At 48.5% G+C, this 17,879-nt stretch overlaps 2 protein-coding genes across 6 annotated transcripts in view; both read left to right on the top strand.

Moving 5' to 3' along the window:
- The first annotated feature begins 211 nt into the window (after positions 1-211).
- On the top strand, positions 212-7,823 carry sars1 (seryl-tRNA synthetase 1). The gene is made up of 11 exons (XM_076984117.1): positions 212-451; positions 2,166-2,236; positions 2,671-2,751; positions 3,165-3,323; positions 3,899-4,042; positions 4,711-4,866; positions 5,116-5,337; positions 5,496-5,625; positions 5,895-6,052; positions 6,223-6,352; positions 6,924-7,823. Exons 1-11 carry the CDS (start codon positions 316-318, stop codon positions 7,082-7,084), a joined length of 1,548 nt encoding a protein of 515 aa, XP_076840232.1. The 5' UTR covers positions 212-315; the 3' UTR covers positions 7,085-7,823.
- A 588-nt stretch (positions 7,824-8,411) lies between these two features.
- The window catches only part of chchd6a (coiled-coil-helix-coiled-coil-helix domain containing 6a), a 52,524-nt gene continuing 43,056 nt past the window's right edge, over positions 8,412-17,879 (top strand). For 2 of the 5 annotated variants that reach the window (XM_076984172.1, XM_076984173.1), the window contains exons 1-4: positions 8,412-8,646; positions 9,389-9,458; positions 9,583-9,667; positions 9,846-9,990. In XM_076984172.1, the coding sequence (XP_076840287.1) occupies positions 8,563-8,646; positions 9,389-9,458; positions 9,583-9,667; positions 9,846-9,990 (384 nt within the window). In that variant the 5' untranslated portion in view covers positions 8,412-8,562. The remainder of the gene's footprint in view (positions 8,647-9,388; positions 9,459-9,582; positions 9,668-9,845; positions 9,991-17,879) is intronic. The other 3 variants (XM_076984174.1, XM_076984175.1, XM_076984176.1) reach the window with 2 other exon arrangements.

The raw sequence follows: 17,879 nt of genomic DNA, 5'->3' as shown, positions 1-17,879 counted from the left end.
GAGTGAGATTAGGACTGGGAGGGGGAGTGGAAGTGAGATTAGGACTGGGAGGGGGAGTGGAAGTGAGATTAGGACTGGGAGGGGGAGTGGGAGTGAGATTAGGACTGGGACTGGGAGGGGGAGTGGGAGTGAGATTAGGACTGGGACTGGGAGGGGGAGTGGGTCTGGGAGTTGGACTGGAACTGGGAGGGGGAGTGGTTTCCAGATAAGACTGACATCGTTTCCAGGCGCAGCCGGAAGAGGTATTTCCACCGACTGTATTTACCCCGTCCGTCCACGCAACCCAGTCCGCACTACCGCTGACAGCCCAGCGCCATGGTTCTCGACCTAGACCTGTTCCGCACGGACAAAGGCGGCGATCCAGAAATTGTGAGGGAGACGCAGAGGAAACGGTTCAAAGATGTGTCCCTGGTGGATAAACTGGTGCGAGCCGACGCGGAGTGGAGAAAGTGTGAGTCTCGCGCCGCTGCCACACGCGCGCGCACGCGCACGGCCTCGCGAGCTGGCTAACCCGGTTAGCCACCAACCTGGCGATTACACACACAGCGATGCACCACTTAGTCCGCAAATGGCACGAGATTGTACTAATAAAACACTGTGAGCGGGACAGCGAGTGGTGTACCTCCGTGGCTTCGCTGTTTTTATTAAAACACACGAGATGCTGCTCGCTGACTAGCTGCCGGTTAGCAACACGGCTAGCTAGCATAGAGGGGCGCTTAGCCTAGCCTGCTAGCCATCTGGACGGCTGTGGCGTCTTATTTTCCTTTCTTTATATGAACAGTATTTACTCACAATGTACGGGATTAAACGAGTAAACATATTAAAACTACAACTCGGGTGTTTATTTAATGAGAATACAGTAAACCCGGCCCAATGTGGCGTCGTCACAGCGCGGCTGTCTGATGCAATCACTTTGGTTCAATGAAACTGGATATGAATCATGCGCGAAATGGTCTCATAGTCCTGTCCTATAATAGTCCAGACTTATAATAGTCCTGTCCTCCAATAGTCCAGACCTATAATAGTCCTGTCCTCCAATAGTCCTGTCCTATAATAGTCCTGTCCTCTCATAGATATGTCCTCCAATAGTCCTGTCCTATAATAGTCATGTCCTCCAATAGTCCAGACTTATAATAGTCCTGTCCTCCAATAGTCCAGACCTATAATAGTCCTGTCCTCCAATAGTCCAGACCTATAATAGTCCTGTCCTCCAATAGTCCTGTCCTCTAATCCTAACAATTTGATAATTAGCGAACACTTGGGCTTAACCGACATGTGCCTTGTGTGTAGAAAATGACACACGGTCTGTATGACCGCAGCACGTCTCCATCATCTGGTCCATGCGATGTGCACAAGTATTTTGTTAGCAATTAATTCATTTTAGTGCGTAGTCGGTCATTGAAGACTGTCAGGTGAAATTAATTCCAACTCCTGCAGTGACATGACTGAACAAAATGTATATTTATATTTAATATAAATTCTCAAAATAATCACAGTTGTAGTCACCTGGGAAGGGTCGCTTCATTTGTGTTTGTCCTTTTAGGAATATCAGTGAGCTTTCTTAGTTTTAAGGATGTACATGAATTGAATATAACAAGGTTGTCCTTAAACATCTGTATGATGTATTCTTTATAATCTAAGATATGGCCTTTGTAATGTATCATAAGCTACACTACTCAGCATAAACCTGAAAAACCCCAGGTTCAGTTTAAAATCAGTTTGTCAATATTCTTCGTCATAGTATAAACTCTTAATAATATTCAACAAAACACCAGCACGTTTTGTCTCATAAACCAGTGAACAGAAATCACATTATGGATTATTGTATCATTAAGCCTATATTTCATTTCAAGGTGATTGAACCAGTTCATATTTTCTTTTAACATCTGATTCCATGTTAGTATGTTATAGTTACAGATACATTATAAATACATTATAATACATATATTACGAAATGTTATGACCATTGAGGCAAGTGGAAAGGTTTATTCTTTTAGCTGTGAAGTATTTATGGCTCTATTGAATTTATGGTCTATTTGTACTAAATAGTACCTACTGTGAGCATGAAGGTGGCCTGTGTCTGTCTCTTTGCCCTTTGCTAGGTGTTCTAAGAGTACCGGTCATAGTTTGTAATGTGTTTATAATGGTTTAATATCCTCTATCAGGTCGCTTCGCCACTGATAATCTCAACAAGACAAAGAATTTATGCAGCAAGTCTATTGGTGAGAAAATGAAGGTAAGAAACAATCGTAATTATTAAAATGTTTCAGTAAAAATAAAAGAAGCCTTAGCCATCATAGTTTTCCCCCCTTGACACGTGTTTTAAACATTGTATGTTTTACAGAATATGTACACTGTTATCTTGAATTAAGCACGTGCCTGTGTGTTTGCTCCTCTGTGTGTTTAGCAGGCGTTTGTTATAATTTAGCTGCTGGAACCAGCCGCCCTGGTTGGGCAGTGTGTTTCCAGAACTGGTTATTTATTTGAATTGTCCAGGGGCAGATTTTGTATATTAAAACTGTGTTGGTAGACCCTACAGAGGGCTTTGCTGCCCTGGTTGGGCAGTTGATCCAGGTTTGCTGATGGATAACTTCAGCTTCAGTTTCCACTGTCCAGTTGGCTGTGTATTCATTACAATGTTTTTGCCTGTTTTTCTTTCACTTTGACCAGAAAAAAGAGCCGGTCGGAGAGGATGAGACTCTTCCAGAAGAGGTCCAGAACTTGGAGGCAATCACAGCAGACACATTATCGGTCAGTCTTATTCAGTTATGAAAATGGGCATGACTCGTTAGCACCATCACTTGCGAACCCTATTAAACACTACGTTCACTCGTAGTTCTCTTGATACAATTGCAATAATAATAGTATTGTGGTAGAAAATGTCCTCCTGAAGAAGGAGCCAGTGTTTAGTTCCCTCATTGTTTTTTTTATTCAGGGCTTTTAGTTTCCAGATTTCACATCTCAAATGCCAAGTCTTAGTCACTACACAGACAGCCCCAAATCCAGCAAACTGGTCCATGCGTGAGTCCCCCGTCCATGGGCTCTGTGTCCCTAACTGGTCCATCTGCGACTCCCCCGTCCATGGGCTCTGTATTCCTAACTGGTTCATGCATGAGTCCCCTGTCCATGGGCTCTGTGTCCCTAATCGGTCTTGTCCCCGCCAGCCTCTGACCGTGACCCAGATCAAGAAGGTCCGTCTGCTGGTGGACGAGGCCATTCAGAGGACGGACGTGGACAGGTTGAAGCTGGAGACGGAGCGCTTCGAGCACCTGAGGGAGATCGGTAACCTCCTGCACCCGTCCGTTCCTATTAGCAACGATGAGGTGAGCTTTCACAGTCCCGGAGCCGAGATGGAGCCATTTCTATTTCTCAATTCATTATTGGAGTTGTTTTCCTCTGTACTGGCCCTTTGAACCGAACCAGAATAATGTTTAAATGAGCTGAATGCTAATGGGAAGCTGCGGGGAGTTGTGAGGAGAGGCGGGACCTTCCTCTCTTCAGAGAGCGCACCGTAGTCGCCAAATTATACGCACTTGTTGAACCACTTGATTGGAATCGGCCTTGCAGCTTCAAGTGACGCATTAGCAATCAGCGACTTGTAAAAAGTAGCATGAAAGTTCTTAAATTGTGCCACTTGCAATCACCAAGTGAGCGTTGTAAAGACGTAGTTTAAGGTTTGAAGTTGTAATATAGGGATTGCATTTGCGAAACTTGCGTTGTTGCGTTTACGTGCAATTCCTTTTGACGTGAAAGCAGCTCCATACTGGGTTGATGTTTGTGTTATTTTGTATAATGTCGGACTGCCTACAGTACTGTTTCCACACCAGTGACAGCCCTGTGGGGCAGGGGCGGGGCTGGTCTGCTGGTGAATGCACCTGACTGGACACTTCTCTTAAAGGATGTGGATAATAAGGTGGAGCGGACCTGGGGTGACTGCACGGTGCAGAAGAAGTACTCTCACGTGGACCTGGTCGTCATGGTGGACGGATATGAAGGAGAGAAAGGGGCCATTGTAGCCGGAAGTAGAGGATATTTCCTGAAGGTTTGTTTTTTATGTAAGAAAATGTTGCATCTAATTCCCTTGAAATCTGTTCAGTTTTGTTGCTTTTTACTGCTGCTGACATTTTAAAAGCCTTTTCTACCATTCGCTGGCGTGAAGTGTTTGATGATGTTTGCGAGTCTGTTATGCACTTCTGCGTAAAACATAAACACGATGAACGTCAAGTCCCATTAGTAGAGGAGCAGTGGAACGCCCATGGCCGTCCCGTCCGCATTAGTTGCAGGTCATGTACTCTCACGCAGGCCGACACCCTTAAGTCGGTTCGGTCCAGCGTGCGTGATCTGTGGATCAGCCGCCAGCAGCTCATGACTCCACACCTGAGCTCTTTACTCTGGAAACGTACCGGACGACGTACTTTAAAACCCATCCTGCTAGATGTGCATCTGCTAAATCTATTCCACTCCGCTTTGCTTTTGAGACCTCTGGTGGTCCTGGCAGGCTACAAGGGCACCTGGTTTAATTGGACGGGCTCGGCTGGATAACACGGCTCATGGAGAATGTTCTAGAAATTTAGGGTCTGGGAGGGGAAAAAAGGAATCTGCGATCGTGTTTTTGAGATTGAGCCCTCACACTGAGAAAGTTGAGCAATACTGTCTACAAATTCTCTTCATATTTTCTGTTGATGCTGATTTAATTCTGATCTTCATTAGGGGCCTCTAGTCTTCCTGGAGCAAGCTTTAATCAACTACGCCATGAGGATCCTCTACAGCAAGAACTACACCCTCCTCTACACGCCGTTCTTCATGCGTAAAGAGGTCATGCAGGAGGTCGCACAGCTCAGCCAGTTCGATGAGGAGCTGTACAAGGTTCGCAGCTCGTGTGACCCGGAGTCCCACACATTGCTTACTTTACTTTGCTTGTAGATATTCAGGTTTTAATTGGATGTTTCTTATAACGCATATAAGTGTAATTTCTGTGCTAGAGACCGATGGTGGTTATTCCCGACCATCAGAAACTAACAGGATTTGATGCTTCTGTAATGTTTTTATTGGTGCTGTGGTTTCCAGAGGTCCAAAAGTGATTGGTGATTGGTTTATTGTTCTGTGCTCCTGAAGGTTATTGGGAAAGGCAGCGAGAAGTCGGACGACACCACCGTAGACGAGAAGTATCTGATCGCTACTTCAGAGCAGCCGATCGCAGCCTTCCTGAGAGACGAGTGGCTAAATCCGGAGGATCTCCCCATACGTTACGCAGGCGTGTCCACCTGCTTCAGGCAGGAGGTGGGCTCTCACGGCCGAGACACCCGAGGCATCTTCAGGGTCCACCAGTTTGAGAAGGTTGGTGGTGCTTAGCAGAAAAGGAGCAAAACGTTCCTCCAAAGTTTGATGGTTTCGTCCAGAATTTCTTGGCATACGCCAAGTAAAGCCGGCATATCGTCAACATCATTTCATCCTTTTGTGACAGTGGATCAAATAAATGCCGTTAATTTCCACAGATCGAGCAGTTTGTATATGCCTCTCCTCATGATGGCAAGTCGTGGGAGATGTTTGATGAGATGATTGGAACAGCAGAGAGCTTCTATCAGTCACTGGGAATCCCGTACCGCATCGTCAACATCGTATCTGGTCAGTCTGCTTTTTGCTTGCATTCTTCCTCTCTGCACAATCCGTTCCCCTTCTTGTCTACTGGCAAGCTTCCTCCCCCCCTTTTGTAAACAGAACGAGTATTTTCCAGTTTAGTCTTGTAGATCTTTCTTCTTCAAGCGCCTCTGAGCTTGTCGGCCTCTGCAGCTCCGGTCACGTCACCCTGCTTTTTGCGGGACCGTCCCGTCACACTTTTGGGGCTTCGCCAGTGAGTTGAGACTCCGCTGTCTGTCTCTCACCCGTCCCTCAAGGCGCCCTGAACCACGCAGCCAGTAAGAAGCTGGATCTGGAGGCCTGGTTCCCGGGCTCACAGGCCTACAGGGAGCTGGTGTCCTGCTCCAACTGCACAGACTACCAGGCCAGAAGACTGCGTATCCGCTACGGTCAGACCAAGAAAATGATGGACAAGGTAAGAGCCCAGACTGGTGAAGTAGCCAAAACTGTGATGGTGTCAAACAATACATTGGTCAATTTACAGTCACAAATGTTTCGGTCTGAAACACAGCTACACTGTGCTTTAAAAATAATTAACAATCCCTTGTTTTTGTTTTTTCCTTTCTTTTCTTGGTGGTGGTCAAGGCCGAGTTTGTCCACATGCTCAACGCTACCATGTGTGCAACCACACGCGTAATTTGTGCCATCCTGGAGAACTACCAAACGGAAGAAGGCATCGTCATTCCAGAGGCACTCAGGGATTTCATGCCTCCAGGTGAGCGTGCATTTGCAGGCTGAAGAACTTCTGAAGGCTTGTGCTGCTACATACACCACATGAGTGTCTATGGATTCTCCTAATAGGGTGTCATGGCTCGAAAGACAGTGTTAATTATTCTTTAGATCAAAGGCGTTTTTTACTTTGAATGTGCTTGCTTAATTAGATTAATGCAATCTGCCAAAGTGTGTTATATGTGTCAAACCCTGCAAACATCTTTAAATGATGCAAAACGTCAATTAACCCGCTTGCAGATTATCTTATGAGATTACACGGCACTTTATGGGCTCCAAGTTTGACGTTAGTGTGTTAGAAGCAGCATAACATGCACAGGGCAGACGTGGTTGAAACAAGACACCTGAGAACATGTGCAGTCTCAAACGTGTTCCTGAAGTGAGATGAGTAGAACGTGAGAAGCTCTGAGCACCAGAGCGTAGCACCTCCCTCAGAAGAGTGGGCTGGTGTGGGGCTAGATGTGTTTCAGAAGTATGACGGCATGGCCGGTCAATTTTGTCCATCTGATTTGGCGTTCTCTACACGTTTATTGAATTGCTGTGCCCCTCTGATCTAGGCCTAACGGAGATGATCAAGTTTGTGAAGCCAGCCCCCATTGACCAAGAGGTGACCAAGAAGCAGAAGAAACAAAACGAGGGCGGGAAGAAGAAGAAGAAGCACGCCGGTGGCGCCGACCTGCTGGCCAAAGTGGAGAACATGTCCGTCAACGACTCTTAGCCCCGCCCGCCCCCACACCCACCGCCTCACCACTGCCCCCTGCTGGACCTCCATTTGATTTCGTTGTCCTAATAGCGGGGTGACATCACCCGTCATTCATCCTTTCATCCCGCCTCCTCTTGCACTAGGTGCTGCGATCATGTTATCAAAAGGTGTAAATTGATGGTGTAAATTATTTACACGTAAATGATTACGTGTTAAGTATTTTTACTGCTTTACACGTAATGGCTTCATTTTCATAATCACTGTTCTGATAGTGATGGAAAAACAACAAAAAAACAATACAACTGTCATTTTGGAGGCTGTTCTTATGCAATTGAGATCAAAATTCAGGACACTTATAAAGGGTATAAACAGCAGAACACTGTAATTTCAGAGCAGGGGTGGACTAGCATGTGTGAGTACATCTGTTAAGGGAACCCAGTTCATAGATATAGTGCATAGTCAGATTACCTCTACAGTCTTGTAGTTTAAGTTATATGTTCTTGAAAAAGAAGGAGCTGAGCCAAAATGAGTCCAGCGGTCGACCTGTACACTAGTACGATGAAGAATGAAGGTGGTGGTTTATGGTGTCTTGGGTCCCAAGCTCGTGATGCGTCTCCTGAGCCCATCATCTCCCCGTCGTCGCTCAAACGCTCGCGCTCCTCTGTCTGTCATGTACAGCGTTTCATTGAGAACCTTGCACGAGATGTTGGTATGGAGGCTTATACGAATAAATATATATCAAAATGTGTTGAAATGTGCTTTGTTTCTTTGGGACATAAACTACAGTGCCATTGCTGCTTGCTGTTACTTTCTGTTGTCAATATTAGGAGAACAATGAGCCCCAATTTAATACTTAAGTAATATTTAGGTTAGATTTTACTTGTTTAGGTGTGTTCTACGTCAAAATTAAACAAATCTAGGTTTTAAGCATCAGGTGTATACCATATCTTTCTGACAAAACTGACACCCAAATTTTTGTGAACTATGTAAAATTTAGTGCTATTAACGCCTTGTAACAACTACATATACAGTAAACAGTTGTATGCTTACCTTATATTATATTCAATAACATTAAATAACGTTAAATAATAACATCTGTTAAATGTGTGAAAAAACAACACTATCCTCATGTTAGTTTTTTTTCTTTCCGATGGTTTCATATTAGTTTTAATCACCTCATGCAGAATTAAGCATGACAACGCTACAACAAAAGAACCACAAGTCCCACAATTCTCTGCGCCGGCCTCTGGTACGTCATGCGATTTAATTGGAGACTTTGGTGACCTCAACATCCAATCAGATTAAAGGATACTACCCGACCTTGGCATCCAATCAGATCGAAGGATACTAGACTGCCCGTAAGTGTCAGCGCTAACCCTCTCAGCTAGAAGAAGTGGGTGAATGGCCGCTGGTCGGGCGGGTTCGGGTTAGTTAACACAGTGCATCTCGGTACCGGTTCGTGTGATAAAGTGCTCTGACTGGTCGACGAGATCATGGGATCCGGGGAGAGCACGACCAGGAGGGTGTCTTTCGGCCTGGACGAGGACGAGAGGGTGCGGGTCCTGCGGGGAGTAAAGGTACCGTGGGCGGCTCCGCCACCTCTCACCGGACACGCTGCGGGACCAACCCGCCGTGGACCCGGCTGCCTGTCCGGGGGGTTCTGTGGGAGTAGGGGGGTTAGTGGCGCAGCACTGGAGTAGTGATGAAGTTCACTGGTGTGTGTGTGTGTGTGTGTGTGTGTGTGTGTGTTTGTGTGTGTGTGTGTGTGTGTATATATGTGTGTGTGTGTGTATATATGTGTGTGTGTGTATATATGTGTGTGTGTGTGTGTATGTATATATGTGTGTGTGTTTGTGTGTGTGTGTATATATGTGTGTATGTGTATATATTATATATATGTGTGTGTTTGTGTGTGTGTGTGTATATATATGTGTGTGTGTGTGTGTATATATGTGTGTGTGTGTGTGTATATATGTGTGTGTGTGTGTGTATATATGTGTGTGTGTGTGTATATATGTGTGTGTGTGTGTGTGTGTATATATGTGTGTGTGTGTGTGTATATATATGTGTGTGTGTATGTATATATGTGTTTGTGTGTGTGTGTGTATGTATATATGTGTTTGTGTGTGTGTGTATGTATATATGTGTTTGTGTGTGTGTGTATGTATAGACCTTCAAGGACTTATTGTATTGTACAATACGCTTTTCTATAAACACATCTGGCTAAAGACTTCGTTTCTGTCATGCTGGCGTGATTTTTCACCATTGCTCACCCCGTGAGGTGAGGGCCACATCTCTCAGTCCTGCTCTCGTCCACAGCTCTCCGAGGAGGTCCTGCAACGGATGAGGAACGCCGGTCAGACCTCCACAAACCAGAATGAAAACTCGGGTAATTTCTATTTGCTGGGTATATGTGGGTAAAAACACATCTGCTGTTTTGCTGTCGCAGAGTAAATGAGACTGAAGTGATGATGTGATTTTATTAGTGACTTTTTTTTTGTTTTGTTTTCTAGTGTCTCATGCTCGGTCTTCAACGTTCCAGCAAAGTCCTCAGTCTGGGCCCACAGTTGCTGAGAACATGGAGAATCTGAAGAGAAGGTACATCACAGTGTGGTGGTTCACTAGTTCTGTCCATGATTTCACTTGTAATTGATGTAATTGACCATCGATATTCTTTCCAGTGTGAATAAAAGTTTTCTTATTAGGGCACCGCTTGTGCGTTGAACCACACTGACACCCTGTGGTCATATAGTGCATTACATCCTCTGTGGCGCAGGCATGAACAGGAGCAGGCCGCCATACAGGAGGAGCTGGCCCGCATGGCGCGTCAGGAGAGGGAGGCGGTGAAGCAGGACGTGAGCAGGGCCATGCAGAGAGAGAAGCTGCACACGTTACAGGAGGCAGAGAAGGCCACGCAGCTGGTGAGTCACACGTGCAGCACACACACGTGCAAAGACAACATCGTGTAAGGCTGGTCCGGGGGACCGACGGCTGTGAGCTGGGCAGCTGACGGACAACCTGCGAGTAAATTATAAAACCACATTAATGGACTTGAATCTGCTTGAAAGGTGCTTTACTGGAGGTAGTTATGTTGTAAAGATGTATTGGTTATTAAGTGGGACCCAAATATGAGCTTCATCCGGTGTCTTGCTCAAGACGTCTGAGCTGGTGTTGGGTGAGTATTGTAGATTGAGCTCCCACCGTCTTGGGGAACGTTCCGGTCTAACTCGCCTCCGCCTGTCAGATCACGGCATGGATTTTCTTGGGGGAAAAAAAATCATGTCAAAATTGATATTAAATTTATGAGACCTTGCAAAATCTTAAAGGTCTAGTCCAGATACTTTATTTATTTTTAATCATTAGTTTTTGAAGGTTAGAGCTCTGAGCTCCCTCTTGACGTTCCACCCATGTACATTTTAAGCCTCACCAATTGTCTGTTTTTCTTTGACTGGATTGGGTTGTTATTTATACTAAACATCCAAGAAATCTTTAGGATAATTTACAGTATGAATTCATGTGAATATTTGTTTATAGTAATCAAATTGATATACAAATCAGTTTTACCAAAAAAATTTCACTACATGCATGTTTCTTACAAATGCATTTAATTTCAGTGTAGTTTTATTGGCATTACAGACAATTTGGTACTTAAACTGAGCGCAACAGATTTTAGGTGAAAAAGAGGTTTTTGAATGTTTCTTCCACAAAGGATTATTTCCTTGAAAATGTTTTTTATGGGGAAGTGTGGATTTATTTATTATTATTATAAAAACAAAGCTGACCTGACCCAGGAGTCCTAGACGAGCTGACGTGCACTGATCCTTCTGCAACCTTCCACACGTCTACACGACTGTTACTCTGAACTGATTGATGGTGATATCTTGTTCTCTTCACGTCTGTGCCATGACTCCTGTGGCTTTCATGAAGGGTCTATTAAAGAAATATGAAGGTACAGGTGATGTGTATTTACACTAGTCACTACACCTCTCCTAATCATTGAGTTCAGGTCTCTGAGTCACTCCCTTGGCTAACGGGTGTAAGAACTCAAGCACGTAGCCCAGAACTGTCCTTAGATGAACTTTGGCGGGAGAGCTTTGGCAGTCCTGTACTGAAGATTTGAGTGACTGGTGGCATCTTTGCCACAAGTGTGTGATCAGTGTGTGGTTGAACAATCAAAAGTGCTGTTCACGTGACATAGACCCCTGGAAGAGTCCAGGAACAGCAACGACTTAGCAGACCAGGCTGAACGCTCCCAGAGCGGCAGACCAGGCCGAACGCTCCCAGAGCGGCAGACCAGGCCGAACGCTCCCAGAGCGTAGCCACGCGAGAGCGGCAGACGTCTGCTGCTGTGTCTCTCACTCCAGACAACTCGCTACACAGCTCCTACCTGGAAGCAACATCAGACTAAGAAAAACCCGTCGGGAGCTTCATGAAACGGGGTTCCCGTCCACGGCCGTGCAGCTGCGTGCGAGCCCGAGATCACCACAAGCGAAGCCAAGTGTTGACTGGAGTGGTGTAAAACAATCTGTCACCCAGGGCCGGGCGGCTGTGCGAGCGTCTTCTCTGGAGCGGCCGGTCCCACTTCACCGCCTGGCACCGTGATAGACGACGGCGGCTACAGCAGATGGCAGAACACCACCACCTGCTGCAGTCCGCCGTGCCAGCACTGAACTTTGCTGAAGGTAGACTGCCTGGCCAGGGACGTTCTTCATGCTAGTTCTCGTAGTTTTTCGGAAGCGGACGTGCTTCCTGAAGGACCGCGAAGCCCCTACCTCAGCTTGCGGTTCAGCACTGACTCTGTTTTCTTTGTAGTATACAGTGTTCATATAACATTATATGCACTTATCATGTAAATGTGTATTAAAATCGACATGCTCTAACCTGACCTTTGGTTAAAGACGGGTCACACTGTAAGAGGTTTATCAAAGACTCGGCTTACACAGTGTCACTGACTCTAACAGACTACAGACTACAGCAATGGTGTCGGAAGTGTCGAGTTATTTGCAGTTGGCTATAAAATATGGCGTCTGGCTGTTACTATAGAGAAGATGCACTAGTGATGCTCAGTGTTGTGTTCCAAAGTATTTGGACAGTATCAGTTTATGGATATATTTTCAGAGGATTAATTAATTTTCACTCGGATGAGCCAGTTACAAGTTTCTGTTTTTTTTATATATTCTTACCGTTTCTCGAAAAGCACATTTGAGAAGTCGTCTTCGAGGTAGTTTCTTTCTGGTTCGCTCTGAGGTATTTTAGAGCTATGATCTCTGTGTGTTTTCACTTTTGATATTGTGCGTTTGTTGGGTACCAACAACAGGAGGCCTGTTGTTTACAATAACAAAAACAACAACTTGTCAATGCAGTCAAATGCAACAAAGATTATCGAATCACTCTTCATCTCGTAGAGGGCAAACACGAGAATTCCCAGGGACAAAAAACAATGTATATTTTAGTACATGCCTGACAACACACCACGGCGAAGGGTATTCAGCTTTGACACTGTGGAAAAAGCAATTAAATGTGAAGGATTTAAAGTTTTTATTTTCATCGAACTTGAGAGATTTGTGTGTCCAGACACGTTACGTGAAACGGGAGAGAACGTTTCAATCGTGGCGTAGAGCAACGGGTTCAGGGTTGAACCTCGACGTCAGGAGGAACGGGTGAAGATGGCCTCGAACATGTAGCGTTTGCAGTCTGTACGCTAACGTCCACACCACTCCCAAGGTACTGCCATATTGTGGGGACTTAAGCAATTACAAATTGCCTGCTGACTTACTTATTGTATTCACGTGACCCTTATGAATCAGGCAAACTGTTGCCTGAACGTCGATAACAATTTCAGAGATTTACTGTGCTGAAGTCATTGATTCCAATCCGTCGATGTGTGATTTTCACTGAACCACTGCGTGTCACTTAAATGTGATTTTTCACGTTGCTTTGTCACGAGCAGTTTAAACTGTACCAAACCCTTAAGGAGTGGTGCTGGTTTTCCTGGCGTCTGCGTGCGCACGCGTAGCCGTCTCTCCCGTCGTCACGTCGACCCACTGTTGCTCTGCCCGTTGCTGGGCTTGTCTGAGTGGCGGGGGCCCATTTCGGCAGCGTCTGCTACAGAGCGCAGAGTTTAATTGAACCGAGTAATCTGTAACTCCCACTCGCGTGCCCTCTCTGAAGCCCACAAGCTCCTTCCTTGAGGTAATGTAGCACTCGGCTTTTGTCAGCCCCTCACGCCCACATCCCCCCCCCGCCCCCACACCCCCTCACACACCCCCCCCACACCCCGCTTTTGTCTGCTAAGCCTTGTTTTGATGCCCTTCATGAATATTCACTTTTAATGACGAGCCTTTGCAAGATTAATTTCTGGCGGTGAGAGAATGAGGGATAAAGAGGAGAGTAGTGGAGGGAGAGGGAGAGGGAGAGGGAGAGGGAGAGAGAGAGAGAGAGAGAGAGAGAGAGAGAGAGAGAGAGAGACCATAGGGACTTTTTCCCCCTATTAAACACATTAATGCCATTCTCTGCCCTGTTGCCGAAAAGAGGTGATAAGAAGCATTTGCATAAAGCCGAGGTTTCCCTCCTACTCTGTCATTAAAAAGGCTCTTTTCATTACCGCCATTTCACGCCGCCAACCAGCGGCGGCCGCTCCGAGCTTACCCGTGCGTGTCAGACATGTTTAAGGAAGACGGCCCGTGCCGCCTTCACTTTTACCCGACCCGTGAGGGCATGTGTGACGGGCTGGTTCTGAGGCCCTGACGGTTCGGGTCGCTCCTCACGCCACAGACGGGGCACCGGTTTGTCCGGGCCTTGTAGTCTTGATTTCTAAATGCTTAATCTTCATGTTTGTGTAGCTGAATGAAATGGAAAGAGAAAGGAAACCATAAGGGAAACAATTACAAGTACAGAAATTGAGCCTCTTTGTCTGGACTCTGTCTGTTTTGGCCACAATTCTTAAGCTGTGTTTGGTGCAAGTGTTTAATTATTAGTGCAGTTGCAGTCTTTGTACATTAGATGGCAGCCTAACACCCTTTAGCCATCTGTTTGGATCATCTTTTTTTGCTGGGTTACATTTGTTGAATTCTGTGTGTGTGTGTGTGTGTGTGTGTGTGTGTGTGTGTGTTGTCACGCTGGCGTAGATCCAGAGTTCAGACGTCTTGGCTTTGGGATGTGTGTCCCAGTGTAATGGTCCCTCCTCCTGTGATTCTGCTGGTTATTTGGTTGATGAGTTGCTTCTAGCCACTTAACCCGGTGTGACCGAGGTGTGACCGGGTGTCAGCGGTGTGACCGGGTGTCAGCGGTGTGACCGGGTGTCAGCGGTGTGATCGGGTGTGACCGGGTGTGACCGGTGTGACCGGGTGTCAGCGGTGTGTCAGCGGTGTGACCGGGTGTCAGCGGTGTGACCGGGTGTCAGCGGTGTGTCAGCGGTGTGACCGGGTGTCAGCGGTGTGTCAGCGGTGTGACCGGGTGTCAGCGGTGTGACCGGGTGTCAGCGGTGCTCCCCCACCTCTCCCCACTCATTTCTCCAGGCGTTGGTCATGTCTCGGTGGCACCTGCTCCCCCGTGGTGGCGGTGTCTCCAGCAGGAGGATGAAGCGCGTGACGTGTATCCGGTCCTGCTGTCTTGAGCAGCGGTGGATGCGGGGTATCGTCGGCCGGCCGGTGGTGCTCCGAGGCGGGCGCTAATTGCTCCGCTCCGTGGACGTGACCAAACAGGTGCCCTCTGTGGTGTGGCGGCCGATGGCAGGAGACCTGGAGCTGGTCCGGTCACACAGCAAGTTCTGCTGCCGTGATGGTGCTCACAGTCATGAGTGCTGTAGGTAACACTGGGCTCCAAACACTGTGTGTGTGTGTGTGTGTGTGTGTGTGTGTGAGAAACACTTGAAAGAAGCATAAAAAAAAAGAAAGATATAGAGAGTTGAGTTTCTTTGGAACGGCACTTTAGACATCCACCTGGTTTGAGATGTCGGCTAAATAATTGATGTCCCGGGACAAGAGGGGGGTGGTGGGGTGTGGAAGCAGGCGGTGGGGTGGGGGGTGTGTGGATGGCGGAGGGGTGTGTTGGGGGTGAGTTACCTGCACACTGTGCTTACACCCTCCTCCTGTCTCACGCGCGCTCCTCCATCTCTGTGTCCGTGCTCTGTCTCCCGCGGGGCAAACACCCGCTGCCGTTACAGCCCGCAGACACACACCTACATGCATGCACAAGCGGACCGTGCGCTCTGCAGAACCCGACTCTTCGCCGAACACCCCACCCACCACGATCAGCAGCGTAAGCAGCTCTGGCTCCTACCGAAGACGTCCTCGTGCACGGGGTAATCGTTCACAGATGTGCACGGTCAGGCTCAGGGACTCGTGCGATCGTTAGGTTAAAACCGAACCCCCCTGTGACCCACGTGCTGTTGAGGCGTGGAGACGTTTGGCCTTTAAGGGGCGTGAAACTCAAATCAACACATTGTGATTCGCTCCTGAATACGACAAACTCCTAAAACAAAAATCCCTGGTGCCGAAACGCACGGGGAGACCAGACCTGATGGCATCTGTACGAGTTGCGGGTTGTTGCAGGACCGTCTAGGATGCAGACCGCGTCTAGGATGTTGCTTCAGCCAATGACACGCTTGCGTTCGCTTTCCCCGTACCTTCGTTTCATGTCATATTTATTATTTTAAAAAAATTCCGATTGGCACAAGCCCATTTTCCACTTGCAGAACCATATTTATTTACTTCCTATCTGCTCTTCCTGTGTGCTTTATCACAGAGCCTCCATGCTTCAACTAATCCAGCAGAGAGAGGGGGAGGGGTAGAGAGAGAGAGAGAGAGAGAGAGAGAGAGAAAAGGAAAGCGAGAAAGAGTGAAAGAAAGGATTGAAGCAAAGAGAAGCAGAGTGTGGAAGAACACAGGAGTGCCAATAGAGCTCTATCTGTAATTGTAATCTCAGGCTTGACATCTCTCTGCATGTAAAGCTATTAAGAGAAGTGAGCTCTGCGAGCCCCGTGTGGCCGGGCCCAGGTAATCTCCGCCAGCGTGGCGGGGGTTTCTGTCCCGGGATCTGGCCCTTGCTCTTCCTGCCCTGATGGGGGGGTCGGGATAAGAGGGTATTAGGAGGGGGATTAGAGCCTTGTTGTCGACGTGCTTACGAGTGTTTGCCTCAGGTGTCTCGGTTAAGCGTAATGTCGTTTTGGGTGTCAGCTGTGAAGTGTATTTTTTGTCCACCGCTGTTGCCTGCGCGTTTGGCGATGAAATACTGCGAAGATTCTCTTTCAATTCCTACGACGAACGTGCAAAGTTGCGGCGGGGAGAGGCTGTCGGATTTTTCCGAGCGGAGCCGCGGTCTCTCCTGGAGCCGGCTCGTCGGTTCGCAACAGGGCAAGTGGGAAGAGGCTCGCCGTCCTCCTGAGCGTGAGGACCGGGGACGGCACGCGTCCCACCGGCAGGGGACAAAGGGGATAACCCACAGCGAGAGGATCTCCATGGGAGTCTTGGTGTCCTTCCTGGGGAGGAGCACTCTAAGTCTGTTGGCCACGCGGCCACGCGGCCAACAGCCTCTTGATCTCTGCCCAGTTCCTGGGTTCCCAGCGTCCTGGTGACCGGATAGCCCTCGTGTGCGAACAGACGCGTACGAACGTTCATTTCGGGGCACTTTATTAAGCGAGAACGTATCGTGCAGCCCAGGAGGTTCACGTGGTTAACGCGTGAGGTAACGCACACGGGACAAGGTGCAGGACCCTGACACGGGATCAGATGGTAACGCAGCGTCTCTGGGTCGCAGGGGCGGGCGGAGTGTAAACAGACACTGCAGGACATGACCGAGGCACCGTGTGTGTGTGTGTGTGTGTGTGTGTGTGTGTGTGTGTGTGTGTGTGTGTGTGTGTGTGTGTGTGTGTGTGTGTGTGTGTGTGTGTGTGTGTGTGTGTGCGCGCGTGCGTGTGCATGTGCGTCAGTGCGTTGTGACCCGCTAAGTGTGATCCGCTCGGTACACCAGTCGATAAACTCCAGCGTGTCCATGGCGACCTGCTAATTGGAGGCGGATCCTCGCTCGGGTGTCGGTTCTGTCACTTCACCTCACGTCTAGTCCGACTTCCCTCCGTCTCCATCTGACGTCCACCTGTCAGTGTCTCCCCCTACTCCGGGACACAGCCTAGCACAGCCTAGCGCACCCGTGCCCGCTCTCGCGCACCCGTGCCCGCTCTCGCGCACCCGTACCTGCTCTCGCGCACCTGTAACCGCACACCCATACCCGCTCTCGCGCACCCGTACCCGCTCTCGCGCACCTGTAACCGCACACCCATACCCGCTCACACGCACCCATACCCGCTCTCACGCACCTGTAACCGCACACCCATACCCGCTCTCACGCACCTGTAACCGCACACCCATACCCGCCCTCACGCACCCATACCCGCTCTCACGCACCTGTAACCGCACACCCATACCCGCTCTCACGCACCCATACCCGCTCTCACGCACCCATACCCGCTCTCGCACACCCATACCAGCTCTCACGCACCTGTAACCGCACACCCATACCCGCGCACCCATACCCGCTCTCACGCACCCGTACCCGCTCTCGCACACCTGTAAACGCACACCCATACCCGCTCTCGCGCACCCATACCCGCTCTCGCGCACCCGTACCCGCTCTCACGCACCCGTACCCGCTCTCGCGCACCCGTACCTGCTCTCGCACACCTGTAACCGCACACCCATACCCGCTCTCACGCACCCGTACCCGCTCTCACGCACCCGTACCCGCGCACCCATACCCGCTCTCGCGCACCCGTACCCGCTCTCGTGCACCTGTATCTGCACCCGCGCTCGCACAT

The sequence above is a fragment of the Brachyhypopomus gauderio genome, chromosome 21, assembly GCF_052324685.1.
Source record: "Brachyhypopomus gauderio isolate BG-103 chromosome 21, BGAUD_0.2, whole genome shotgun sequence".
Taxonomy (NCBI): Eukaryota; Metazoa; Chordata; class Actinopteri; order Gymnotiformes; family Hypopomidae; genus Brachyhypopomus; species Brachyhypopomus gauderio.
Note: the sequence above shows the minus strand (reverse complement) of the source record. Positions and strands in the feature narration are given on the sequence as shown.

What these genes read in the sequence shown, in the direction of transcription:
- sars1 (XM_076984117.1), top strand. Translation starts at nt 316, where the DNA reads ATGGTTCTCGACCTAGACCTGTTCCGCACGGACAAAGGCGGCGATCCA. An exon ending in TTCCTATTAGCAACGATGAG is followed by an intron (nt 3,324 to 3,898) that starts GTGAGCTTTCAC and finishes CTTCTCTTAAAG; the next exon opens with GATGTGGATAATAAGGTGGA. An exon ending in TCGATGAGGAGCTGTACAAG is followed by an intron (nt 4,867 to 5,115) that starts GTTCGCAGCTCG and finishes GTGCTCCTGAAG; the next exon opens with GTTATTGGGAAAGGCAGCGA.